This window comes from Lampetra planeri, chromosome 52 (genome assembly GCF_965212315.1).
Source record: "Lampetra planeri chromosome 52, kcLamPlan1.2.h2, whole genome shotgun sequence".
Taxonomy (NCBI): domain Eukaryota; kingdom Metazoa; phylum Chordata; class Hyperoartia; order Petromyzontiformes; family Petromyzontidae; genus Lampetra; species Lampetra planeri.
In genome coordinates, this window is record NC_136158.1 from 4,659,205 (window position 1) to 4,673,239 (window position 14,035).

Here is a 14,035-nt window from a genome sequence, read left to right on the forward strand (position 1 = left end):
TGGCCAAACGCGCATGCACGGCCGAGGAAGTTGAGAGGGCCGGGGGTGGGGGTTGACGGTCGTCTGCCGTACTGCGCGTGAGCGACCAATTGGAGACAGCGGAGGGCAGTTGGTGGGTGCTGTGCTGCGGTTGAGCGACCAATGGAAGAGGGTGAGCGGTAGGTGGGGGCAGTACTGAGTGTGAGCAATCAATGGGAGAGGTTGGGTGGTAGGTTGGGGCTGTACTGCGCATGCGCGACCAATGGAAGAAAGGTGAGGGCGGTCTGTGGGGTTTGTACTGAGCAAGAGTGACCAATGGGAAAGAGGGGGAGGCGGTGGGTGGGGGCTGTCCTGCTGCATGAGCGCCCAATGGGAGAGCGGTAGGGGGGGAGAGTCTGGATCGGCCACTGAACGGCACGGAGGCGTTCGACTGCCCAGCTTGCGGACAGTGAGGTCCTTTCCTTTCCTGCAATCCCAAAAATCCCGTGGCACACAAGAGGACTTTGCCACAGCGGCACACCGGTTGTAAATCACAGCTCGTCTTGTCTGTTTGGCCAAGTGGCACAAGGTGAGAGGGATTGACTCAATTCGAAGGTGTTTGCGAGTTCATGGATACACTGGTTCCCACTGTCGTAATGTGTACCTTATAGCAATGACCGCTGAATTTGAGCATTACTCATGGTCTTATTCTTTGGGTCTGTTTGAGCAAAAAGATAATGTGACTTCATACATGCCTATAGTTAACCTTTGCAAGAAAAGCTAATGCGGGCATCCAAGGCAATTATTATTTTATTTAACTATGATTTACTTGTCAATATACAAAGCACACAATGTATTGAACATTTTTACCAGATATGACAAAGTGATGAGAAACAAACATGCCTGCAATTCAAGAAAACGATTTAATTACTCCTGCATTGTGTCCCTGATTCATAAGTCCACATTTCCATGTTCTGTTGGTATTAAAGCATAGATCAAAGCATTTCATAAACTCTGAACACCCTTTAACACAACAGCCACAAGACTTCCTATGGAACAACTGAAAGTGCTAAGACTCCACTCCCGATAAGCAAAAGTGGCTCATTGTGCATGCGTGCTACGTAAGGTTTCAAAGACATGGGCTGGAACAAATTACATCCAATACCAATATTTTCTCAAGATGGCTTTAGAGCAGTCGAATGTTAAAGCCCATAAAACTCGCAAAAACACATTTTCATGTCCCCATTAAAAGTTTCATGTTCCAGACCACTATAACCAAATCTCCTTTGGACTTTACAGTCTGCCAACCACTTACAATTATTCCTTTTTAATGCGAGGCAGCCTGCGTTGCATGTTAAGGCATAGGACTCGACTTGAATCGTAATAGACAGGACACATGGTCGCTATGGATTTGCCAACGGATACGATTTCAAGTGTGGGTTTCCCAAGTGGGACTTGCGTGTCGAGCAATTTCTTCTCCCAAGTTTTTGCGCCACCCCGCCACTGGATTGATCACCCATGGCTGTGAAGGCGTGAACGCGTTAGATTGACACGCATTCAAGTTTGCAGTCGTGTGCAAGCACCGAACGAACGTCGTCTGCGAGTGGCTTCTCTGCACGTTCATGGCATGCCGTCACAGAGCACAGCACGCTTCCTTTAGAGCGGTGGGAGTCACGATTAACAGGCGAGCTTACATGGCGAAGGGTTGTTCAAATGCTACCTTAACTACCTGTTCAGACAAATAATCTCGAAAAAAGCACACTACGGGCCAGTCTCTCCCTTAAGACTGCAACCAAGTTAAAGTTATGCTTTTTACATCAAGTGGATGATACCTAAAGGGGGAGGGGGGGGGGGGAGACGTAAATAACACAAGCACAACTTTTATTTTAAACAAATGGGGGAAATTAGAAAGCATGTTATGAATGCAGTCCTATAACTCATGTTAGGATTGATTTAAAACAGCAGTTCTTTACAGAAAAACACTTTTAGTATTTCATTTTGCTCCGCCAACTCCAATCAGTCTCGCAAAATACGATACAAATCACATTACAAGCCGCTGGAGTCAACGTCTCTTCATGAAGGCCTCCGTAATGGCCGAAACATAAAAGGCACGTAAATCGTTTACCAGCTAAACCTACAATCTCATCCAATGTTTTTGGCCTGACTTCCACTGTTTTGTATTAACATGTAGGTTCACCTTCATGTTATCGATTTCCATGCATTACTCCAAATTGTGCGAGGCATTTTAAAATCAGGCCAGGTTGAATGGCAGTAGTGGAACAAAACCAATAAGGACACAGATTTGCTTGCTTAAAACGTGTGAAAAATTGCAATGTGTACATTTAACTTAAGTTGTAAATCACATACACCAGGTTTTAAAATAATGGATCTAAAAAAAACATCTTCAGTGCAGGATTAAAACCAATATGCTTTTATAGCAGAACTACCAAAATATATAATTCAATGAAAAGTATTATGTACAAGGAAGGCAACGCGTGTTATTTATAACAGCACGATAGTGCACCGATGATAAAACAATAAGTTGCGATGAGACAAACAGCAGAACTGCAATTTCTGATAATTGGGTTTTTATCCTTTTATCTGGCAACTAAACGGACACCTTTTTTACAAGGAGTCATGTTTGCATTGACCACAATACCTGCGGTCGGAATGCAAACAAAAAACACAACTCTGATAATGTATTCACTGTCCTTGAAATGAATTGGTCCACACCCGAGACAGCTTTTCTTCGATCCTAGTCTCACATGGTGTTGGACCAGATGACGCCAAAAGGCCAAAAGGCATCATCATCTGGTCCAACACCATGTGAGACTAGGCTCTAAGGAAAGCTGTCTCGGGTGTGGACCAATCAATTTCAAGGATAGTGCATACATGATCAGAGTTGTGTTTTTTGTTTGCATTACGACCGCAGGTATTGTGGTCAATGCAAACATGACTCCTTGTAAAAAAAGGTGTCAGTTTTGTTGCCAGATAAAAGGGTAAAAAACCAATTATCTTATTTTGCTAATGGCAAAGGAGTTTCCAATGGTGTTAACTGCAATTTCGTTAAAGTATTTAAAATTCCAAACTTTTCCAGTTCTTTTTAATAAAAAAAAAAACTTTCCACTAATTAAAAAAATAAAACCCACAAAATGGCCACAGATAATAGTGAAAATGTGTCAACATTGATGACTGTCCCACAAATCACTCAACTGCTCACATTTGGAAGTTTAAAACACTGGCGAAACACAAGGTCCAGGTTTGAGGCTCAGAATCTTAAAAATTGCTTTTAGGAGACTAGGTTCCACCTAAATTTAAAGTAACAAAAACATTAAATTTGCAGCACTCATCTCCTGCTTACGGCCCGTGCGGGATATTCTGCATTTCTATGGCGGGGGAAATTCTGTGAAGAGGAACTTTCCACAAAGTGGTTCTGATTGTGAGCCACATATCACTGCGCACCGTTATAGCGTTCACCGAATTTATAGGGCGACGTATTTTATCAAGGACGCTTTGTAAAGGTGTGAATCGGCTTTGCAAAAACAAATGCCAACGTTAAATCCTGCGACATCCACTTTAATTGTATCGCAGAAGTTAACAGAGGCCCATTGTGTGCCATGCAATAATAGCACCAGCAACAGACTTGGTGAGTTAGCGAGCATTTTCTCCAGCCAAGTATCACTATCATGAGTTTAAAAATGACAGTTGAGAGTTTAGCTCACAACACATTATCACTTCAGGGTTGATAAAAAAAAATCATACCTGTCAACCCACACGGTTTACCCGTATTCTTGTACAGGGAAATGGAGTTCAGGTCCTTACGGCGTACAGCCGTTTCAATACGGGCAAACTAAATTCGATGTGTTTGTGTATCTCCCTTATGATGGGACTTTGTAGGATTAACGGTGAAATTCATACGGGCACGGTGTGACCAATAAGGCCTGAATTGGTCTGTAATAAGGCAGGCACTGATACGGGGTTGACAGGTATGTAAAATAAGAACTGGTTTGTGGGACGCTGACAGTCTTCTTAAGTAAACACCGAGGAATGTGGAATTTCAACCACGTGACACCGGGCAGCCAAATGAGAAGAGTCTTGCCCTGGTGGACCATTTGCGTGCTTGTGTAGAAATCGGAGTAATGTAGCATGAAAACTGGCCTCGAAAGAAATAAATTAAACAGCCGCAAGAAGTTTTGCAACCATTGCTACGCTCGACTGCCTGCAATGCTTCGATGATATAGTCTAGCACTACATTCGAGTAACATGCAACAGTGACGAAATATCAACCGTGTACGATTGATTCAGGTTTTAGCACGAGTCTTGCCATGTATGCCCACGTCTCTGAGAGGAGAAACCGGTTTCAATTCCCGTAACAATTTTTTTTCAATGCGCTAAAAATGCCCCCCCTCCCCCCCATGCTTATACAGCATCGATAATAAAAATGTACGTTGCAACTCGTGGTCTGTCGATTTATTTTGTTTTAGTTTGCCAACATGTACACGTTCAGCGTTTTCACACGCCACGTGCATGCGATTATCAGCGCTTTTCCTGTTGTTTAGAATCTTACAGCCGTGTTTTTAAGTTGATGGCTTATTTAATCGGCATGCTCCGAATTCTTTAGATTGTTTTGCAAGAGTGTTGAACACCACTGACCATCATCGCCAACCACCACAGCCCACAATTAAGACACATGGCGATAGTATTTACACTCGCATCGTGTATACGGAACTTAGTGCCTTAAAAACACCGGTCAGCCATGCAGCGGAATTCCTAAAAACTAATGTCAAAACATAGTAAAGCAAAGGATTTCACAAAATGGGATTAATTTTAAACATAGTATTCTTTACTTACGGGACGGTGCTTGAAAAACCTGGCTGGTTAGTGCTGCATGGCTATGTTTACAGTTCCCATTAAACAAAATAATTTGCAAATACAAATTCTGGTGGGGGGGGGTCAACTAGGCTCATTACCCACCCCTCGGAGGTCGAACAAATGTTGTTAAATCTGGGCTGGATTTCCCAGCTCCACCCTCAATGTACGTGTTAGATTTGAAGAGAAAAGCAGTCCGGGTTGATGATTGATTCCAGAACTTGCTGGTACAGTTCAGCCCACTCAATAAGTTCTCAATAGGTGGCCTCCTTATCAGTCTATTATCACTATTACCATGGTTACAATTCCTGTGATCTTCACTCATTAAATTTCTCCACTCAATATGCTCCACAGATGCTTGTGGGAGCTTCAATTCAATTCCGTTCCTGAAGAAGTTCCTCGTACTTGGAGAGACACGTCGGACATCGTGACGAGCAACAACACAGCACAACGTGAATACACATCGGAGAGAGCTGGTGAAAAAATGCACTCAAGTCTTCCCCCAACTGGGTTTTTGAGAGTTAAACTTTTAGATTTTCAGTCTCAAACTCTATCCAGTCTTGCCCATAGGTACGATTTGAAGGGATAATTCATTATCCTCAGGTGTGATAGCTCACAAGAAGTCAAAGGATTTGAGGACCTTTGTGTTTGCCTATACATCAGCAGAGGGCAGCAAACGACAATTATGCTCAGTATAGCTCAGCATGTAAGTATAACAGTCTTTATACCAGAACAGTGGAAGGAGTAGCCTCCCTCTATCAAGAGACTTCAACTTAACTTCCCTACGATGCCTTTCAACTGCAAGATTCCCACACTTTATCCTACCACAAGGGAACCTACGATGATGATCCGGGCATGGATACTCTAAACGTTAGTGGCGGCGGGTCCTCAGAGGCACCAGTGGATGAATAAAACCTACGGCCACTATCATTGTAGCGCAGCGCATACTACGGCAGCCCGAAAATACATCAGAACAACACGCCATGAATATTCGCGACTGTACAACAGCGAGGCAAAACTCCGGGGATGACACACACACACACACACCTCTGTAACCCAGAACTTCGTGGAGGTGGAGTTGTTGGGACTATGTAGAAATCATCACACGACCGTCAGCTGATCAGGATATTGCAATACCACAAAGCGAGTTTGTAGTTTCTTAAAAGTGTGCATTTTTTGTATCTTTAAGCATGCACTAAAAAAGTAAATGGCCAAACATATGAAGGCATGACACTTTTTAAAAGTCCTGAGATTCATTGATAATTCCCAAATAAATCAATGTATCTTGCTTCTAAATAAAACTGGCCATGTCGTGGGTGCTCATCTCCGTTTCAGTCACGAGCCAGTTTTCTGAGCCCAGTGGTGCAAAGTCGATTCCCATGCCCGGTGTGCGTTTTAATCCGACAAGATGACCACCATCAAATTCCTAATGAGCAAGCCAAACAGGTAAAAAAAAGAAATCAGCCGAGTCGACGCCGAATCATATTTTCTCAAACTCGTGACTCTTCCAACTTGCGAATCTGACCACAGCCACCAACACCCCAGGCTGTTTTCCTATAAATAAAGGTCGTTTACCGCCATCGATAATCAACCATTCACGGGCGGCGCCATTTCCCTACAAGAATCCGTCAGCGCTGCCCACGTTGTTGGTCATGTCCATGGTCACCGTCTCAAGCAGCCGGTTGAGCTCGGCGCTGTCGAGCCGCTCCAGGCTCTCCATGCGCATATCGTCGGGAAACGACAAGTAGCCGAGTCCCAGGCCGGAGACAGTTTGCCCTGCCGGGTACGCGGCTCCCGGCGCCTGCAGGGACTGATCGGGCGCAGGCGATTGCGAATGTAATTGTGACTGCGCGTTCACTGCACCGCCGGACCAAGCCGGCATTTCCCGCCCGTCGGACCCATTCGTCGCAAAGTTCGCCTGGGCGGCACCGGTTGCCGCGGCCGTTTCCGGGGCAGTGGCGCCATCGTGCTGATGACGCATGGAGTCTCGGATGATGTTGAGCACGTCGGAGATTTGCTGCTGCGACAGCTGGCTCACCGACGTCGTCTGGTCTGGGTCGGGTGTGCCGGTGGCGGTTGTGGCGGCGGCGGTGGTCGTGGCGGAGGTGGCGGCGCTGGTGAGCGGCACGTGCTGCGCGGGCAGCGTTGGCGAGGCCGGTGTGGCGAATATCACCAAGTCTTCATTGGGCACGAACGGGTACATGTCGTTGCCGAGGAATTCAAACTCGCTGAAGCTCATGGCCGTCAGGCTGTCGATGCCGCCCCCTGTCGCGGCAGGCATGTCGAATGACGTCAGGGGAGTGTGGTTCTCGGCAGCCCTCAATTGCGCCGCTGCCGACGCTGCCGCCGATGGCCGAACAGGGTTCAGCTCGGTGACGTTGAGGCCCTGCATGTCACTGGCGAGCGCGCTCTGCGAGTAGTGGCCGCCGCCTGCGCCAAGCACGAGCACGGAGCCGACGCTGGGGCTGGCGCTCACAGCCACAGAGCTGTGGCGCGCCGTGTGACCGGGCGACGGCGCCTTTGATGTTGCCGCGGGTAGCAGCAGCGACGAAGGCAGAGTGGGATGGACGGATGACGCGACGGTAACGCCGCTCAGGGAGGGCTGTGCGTCGTAGCCGGCGGAGGCTGGCGGTGTGCGTGGGGAGGAGACGAAGCCAGCACCCCGCATGAAGGAGGCTTCTTGGGCTGAGACAACAGAGTTCCAGGATACGCCGATTTGTAAGATCACACTTTCACTTTGATAAGCGTCTCCTCAATCACATAGGCACTGGGGCAGCACTCGGTGGCAACGGAGGCCCTGAGCTGGTGGTGAAAACTCTGCAAGATGACTGCCGCGGACTTTACAGAAAGCGGAAATGTTAATTTATTAACAAATATGATTCACCCAGGCGGGACAATGGTCTTTTTTAAACCCTAAATTAACTGCGCTCTACCCAGTGGCAGCCGACTGGAGTAACTAGGCCTGAATGCAAGGGAAATTCCACGGTTTTGGGCGTGGGTATTAATTAGTACGATTACAAAGTAGCTTTTATCCTTGAGCAGACTAATTTTTAATTAATTAATTTTCAAATAATTTATCCGCCATTCTTGATAAGCGCTCATAAAATATGATGGCGTCCGACATACTTAGTGACTTATTCATCCACACTGGGATGGTAATGGTGCATTTTAATTTATGTATTAAACCATTCAAGTATTTCATATAGAAGGCATATTTTCTAAAACTAGACAATTACCTTCAAAATTAAACTGCATAACTATAATTTGTATGGTCAATTGTTTGCTGAAAAAGTTGCCTAATTTGAAACAACAGCTAATTACAATAACTTTTTTTCATGTACTTTCAGTAAAAAATATGCCAATATTTCCATTACCAATCTAGTGGTAAAAAAAAAAAATCGGTCCATTATGAGCATTTCATCAAGATGGGAAAAATGTCCCTTAACCTTCAAGGCTTCCAAAATCCAAAAGCAATTTCCTTACAGCTCAGTAAGATTTGGAATGCTACCACACAAGCACCACAAGAAGCCGCACTTATCTAAGTTACACATCATCTACAGCCAGTGACAATTTCAACCGATTGCTAAACGGCAGTCCACAGGTTTCAAGCGACGCACACAGCCCATAGAGATACCAAGGCTGTTGGAACAAGTAACGTTTGCAAGCAAAGTTCAAGGTCGACACGGCACGCAAGAGGGTGTGTGCGAGGGTGGTGTTGCCAGCTTTGCGCTCTGCCACCTTCATCTCCCCAGTGCTAATATTTACACATAACACACCAGGTACTTATTAGTTCAGATTTTTGCCGCTGACATCATTCACGTTCTTGTGATCGTAGCGCGGTGCACAAACTACTCCTCCCCACACTACTTAAGATATAAAACGTTTTCCCGTATAGCCTTTAATAGAATGTTGGCGAGAGTGCTGTTAGCGAGCACCTATTTAGGACGGCGCGGCACACGATGGGGCGAGTAGTTAGCACCATGCCAGGCTGCGTTTGTCTCCCCAGTGCTGATATTTACACGTCACACCAGCGGGGACGACCTAGGGGAACCCAGGACTGGGTTCAGATAATCATCACTGGTGTTGGCTGTGAGCGGGAATCGAATTCGGGTGATCGGGTTTGTCGCGCAGCGCACGAACCACTACACTACCACTCCAGTGATGGTCATCTTCTGTGGGGGTGTAAGCCATGAACATTCTTCAACTCCTATTGATGAGGCGAGGAATGGCACAAAGACAAAGATCCCTCATATAGCCCTAAAAGATTGTTGGGGCAAATGCTGTTAGCGAGCAACTATGAAGGCCAGCACAGCACACGGGGGGATGGGTGGCCAACACCAAGCCTGTCCGCCTTTGTCTGCCTAGTGGCAATGTTTACACATTTACCAGGTAATTTCACAGATACATATACATGCGCACACAAACCCGACAGCCTAGCGCTCCCTTCACACTGCGGTGTTGGTGGTAGTGGAAGAACTTTGTGTCAAGCCGTACTTTTATCTTGAATCTTCTGGCGGAGAAGATCCTTGGATTTCTGCGAACTGGTCGTGCTCACGGCCACCTTCCTCTCCGCAATATTCCCAGACGGAGTCCCGAGCCCGGTGATGTTGGTGCTTTCCAGGAATTTGTCAAACGAATCGGCCTTTCGCTTGCGCTTCTCCTGCAGCTTGTGGGGATCTGACAGAAATGTGATAACGAAAACATGACGTGATACACACAAGTCAGAAGCAGCCAGATCAGTAAAAGTGGCATATACTCATTGCCCGAGCACTGAGTCGGCACCGCTGAGATACTTGAGTTTGAATCCATGTTTCAGCCATGTGTGAATGGGGTTAAAGGCCTCAGTTGGAGCACAAATGCATGGAACCAAAAATCTACGGATTCAAATTTGGGTTTTAACTTACATTGCCACACATCTCTTGTGAGGACTACAAATATATGATTCATTGCCTTGCAATGGAACATATAAAAAGGTCAGTTTAACACGTAGGCTTTCGCGACCAATATCATCCATAATGGAGTTTTTTTTGGGTTAGATCGCGTAAATATATAAATGTGTTGTTTAAACCCGCCACCACCCGACACAGCCAACTTGTAAGGGTTGTCACGTAAACAGAACGTGGCCAATTCGTCACTGGTACAGCACACCGGTGTGTTGGAGAGCCACGATTGTAAATGTTGCGACACAAAAGATACTAATTTTAAGGCTTAATCGACCGGGGTGATGCAAGGAAAAGTTTAGATGATCACCACCGATGTGAGCCATGACCGGGAATAAAACCTAAGCACACGGCGTGAAACACCACTTCCCCACGTACACATACACACAAGCACACACACAAATCTTCCCGTTGCGTCTATTCCCAAGTCCCCGTAAACTTTGCTCATGTCAAGAAACGTAAATCGACTCTCCTCTTACTTTTTCAATTTTATATATTTATTTTATTTTATACCTACGTGACTTTACCGACATAACTAAAGAGTATGGATCATTGTAGTCACGAAAACTTCAGATCTAGATTTCTCCTCTATTACACCTTGAATAGCGATGTATTTTGCTGGCCGCTTGGTGATTCTGGGCCTGTGCTCACCAACCACAATGTTTGTCCATCCCCCGCACCTCCGATTAGTACCGTTGTCTAAGTATGGTGCCTAAGAAATTCAACATGAAGTAGATCATCAATTAACCGGCGGCTTCGGCGGGGGGGGGGGGGCGGATTTTCAAAAACACCGGATAATCACGAATCATTATTTAAAATAGCTTATTTTTGCACATTCTTGTACGACGTGTTTTAGGTGTTATGTTTTTCGTGTTTTAAATTTGTTTACTACGTGAATTTGGCATAAACATACAAAGACAAAATTTATATCCTACTTTAAACAGTTACCGTATTTACTACACCGTACTTACCACTCCAATCTTGAAGACTCTGCATGGGATGAATATACGTGCAGTATTGTCATTGTTTAAGTTGTATGTAGTGTATAATGGACTGTATCAAATATTTAACTCCGAAATCAAGTATAGCTACTTTTTTTTGTCACACACATCATGCCGATCGCCAGTCTGGTTACAGCCTTTGAAGAGGTTTTGTAGGTTTCACCAGGACCACCGGATAATGTTGGAAGAAGCCGGATAATCGATGATCTTGCATGTGACCATGAAAAAAAACGCGCCATCCCAAAATGCGTCAGATCGGCAGGACGCACCGGGGTCGACTGGGATGTAGCGGAACTCGATCGGCTCGCTGGCTTCTCCATCCGACGGCCGTCGCAGCTGCATGCGCACGTTGGCGGGACGCGTGATGCCCGGATCGCGATACGCCGGTGTGCGGAACACGATGGCCACCTGCCGGTGGACATCGGCCTGCGAGAAGCTGCCGCGTGACTCCCAGCTGCCATCCGGCTCAAAGAAGCGCACCTCAATGTCTTCTGCTCATTGCACGCGGAAACACACAAGCAACAAAAAGCTCATCTTCTTGGTTTTTTCGGTAAAGTCACGTAGAAGGGAAGTAATAAAATAATAAAAATAAAACATTTATTTTATGTTTTATTTTAATTACTTTATTACTTCCCTTCTACGTGACTTTACTGAAAGAACCAAGAAGATGAATCCCTGCAGTCACGAAAGCTTTAAATCGAAACAAAAAGCTCAATTACGTTCTCAGTAAAGACTGCTTTTTTGATGGTCGGTGTTGCTGTCCACTGGACTTCATGATTCTTAACATTAAGAGTGATTTGCCAAATGTTAAGAATGATCAAGTCCAGTGAATGGCGACACCGACGGTCAAGATGCAAAGACAAGTGAAAAGTGTTGTTCTGCATGATACGATTCCTAAATCAGCTCCACTGCATATGGAAATCCCATTTTGAAACTTCTTGCTACTAGCAACACAAATGATAAGCACTACTAATAACACCATTGGTAGGAACAACAATTTTCTTATAGCAACACCACATTCCTGCGGAGGGAGCTGGTAGGAACGTTGGGTTGCTCGGTCAATGGCCAGGGTCAACGGCGGCGTGGTGTATTCCGCAAATATGCCCGACTGTGAGGGCGGGCACAAGCCGGCGTGAGTAGGTTAAACGTTGAGTTTTATAAGGGCACCACGGGGTGACCAGCCCCTCCAACCCAGCCCCACCCCCCACCCAGCCCCACCCCCCACCCAGCCCCACCCTCGCCACCCAGCCCCTCCCCGCCCCTCCCCACCCAGCCCCTCCCCACCCAGCCCCTCCCTGCACGACGGACACAATAATCCCCTGTGGGCTGGTGTAACCAGGAGGTTCCTACCAGTATTAATTATATTTATATGACAGATGTGATCTTTGAACCACATCAAAAACGAGGCTGGTGGGGGGGGCCGGAGGGAGTACATCCAAACTGACCTTTCTGAACTTTGTCGCACAAAAGGAAAACCTCATCCCCACCACGTGCACTGCCAGCATTCAAGTTGACACGGCAGATTTTCAACTCCGAAACGTTCGGTGCCTCTGCAGGAAAAGAAGTTAGGAAAAATAATGCCGAGTTAATGGCGTCTGTAACACGTAAAAAAAAAGCGCACGTCTTTTATCACTAGGAAAGCAGGTGACTGGCGTATTAATGTTTGGGTAACCATTGATAAAATATGGCCGGTTGTCTTTCAGGCAAGTTATTCTTCATAACACAACGTTAAATTAAAGTTTTACCCATATTGGATCTCTGCAGGCATTTTCATGTCCTCACGTTACACTGAGCTAATGCATTAAAAGCAGTGGTTTGATATGGGGGGCCCCGCAAAATCAAGACCCACCAGTCCCAGTGCCTCTCCCCATGTTACGCAGGCCACAATACAGAGGCATTTTTTTCACGTCGTGAACGAGTGCCTTTTGTCGCCGAAAAACGTGGTGCCGACGTTCCCCGGAAACACATTTTAAAATTTCTCCTGCACGGTGGTATCCACACCTATTATAGGCGGGATGCAACCCACGCGCTGAGTGCGAACCGCTGTGTTGACGCCTTCAATCTTAGGTGCGGAAAGAGCTAAAGAGAGGCGGCTTACTCTTGTCTCTGATCTCCTGGGAGACGATGGGTGGCAGGGCAATGACGCGACCACGCTCGTGGATGAATGCCTCGAAGCAGAGCCGCACCACGTTCATGTCGATCTCCTCTGTAGCCAGGGCCTGCTCCTCTGGCACTGCGGCCAGCAGACAAGGTACGTATATATGTATGCAGAACTTCTTTCGCACCGTACGTCGCCAACCGTGCCAACTCGGGAGGCGCGGCTTGTGAGGACAACAAACTAAACATGAAAAGCAGTTTTAAAGAGATGAGTTTTTAATCTAGATTGAAAAGTGCACAGCAAAAGCGGATTCCTAATATCGGTAGAAAGAGCGTTCCAGACGGCCACGAAAGCGCATCTGAAAGCACACGATGCAGTGACCAGCCTTTGTTCGAAGGCAAGCCAAAAGCCGCTGCTGTGAGGATAACCAAAGTTCGCGTGATGGTTTATGCTCCTTGACGAGATAAGCAAGGTATGTTGGTTCCTTATGGCAAGCACTTTGTGTGGAATGAGTGCGACCTTAAGCAATAGTTTGGCAACCAGAAGCCAATGCAGCTCGGTGAGCACTGAACGGCCATGTACAAGGTACGGAGGCAATGACCCATCACACACGTGCTCGCACCCATCTGCTTTGTTTGTTGTTGTTGTAATTGTATAGTTGTAAAGCATAATAGATCGCTGGAAAGCGGGTGTACAGGATCATGCGTTACCTTTGTAAGGGTTCACGTTCTTCTGGATCCTTAGCTTCAGGGCATCTGCAACCTCTTTCTTCTTCACGCACTGAATGCCCAGATTTTGGAACCTAGAACAGAGTTTTTGGGAACACCGTTAAGAAAACTAGGCAACAGGACATTATTATTGATATGAAAACTATGCACACAGAGCGTTGTTTTGAGAACAAATTGTAACCCACACCTCCGATTATCACGGTTGGCTACGTACGGTGTGAAAGCAGTTAGAAATACATACCTAAACATTTATATGAAATTCAAAGTGTCTAATTGCTTTAACGAGCTATCACACTGAGGCAGTGGTATAAATTCGATGTTCTTTTCAGGAGGGTTCTGCAAAGCTTTCACGGACGGTGGGACGTTGATTGCCATGTTATATTCCAATTGATTAGTTTGTGGGCCATAATTGAAACTTGGCAAATTTGGACCGTGATGCCA

At 46.2% G+C, this 14,035-nt stretch overlaps 1 protein-coding gene across 1 annotated transcript in view; it reads right to left on the bottom strand.

Moving 5' to 3' along the window:
- Window positions 1-750: 750 nt before the first annotated feature.
- Window positions 751-14,035, bottom strand: part of LOC144734717 (uncharacterized) — a 29,445-nt gene continuing 16,160 nt past the window's right edge. The window contains exons 5-10 of the mRNA XM_078617046.1: window positions 13,577-13,668; window positions 12,867-13,001; window positions 12,214-12,318; window positions 11,038-11,259; window positions 9,322-9,504; window positions 751-7,512 (exon numbers count right to left, since the gene is read on the bottom strand). Coding sequence (XP_078473172.1) covers window positions 6,443-7,512; window positions 9,322-9,504; window positions 11,038-11,259; window positions 12,214-12,318; window positions 12,867-13,001; window positions 13,577-13,668 — 1,807 coding nt within the window. The 3' untranslated portion in view covers window positions 751-6,442. The remainder of the gene's footprint in view (window positions 7,513-9,321; window positions 9,505-11,037; window positions 11,260-12,213; window positions 12,319-12,866; window positions 13,002-13,576; window positions 13,669-14,035) is intronic.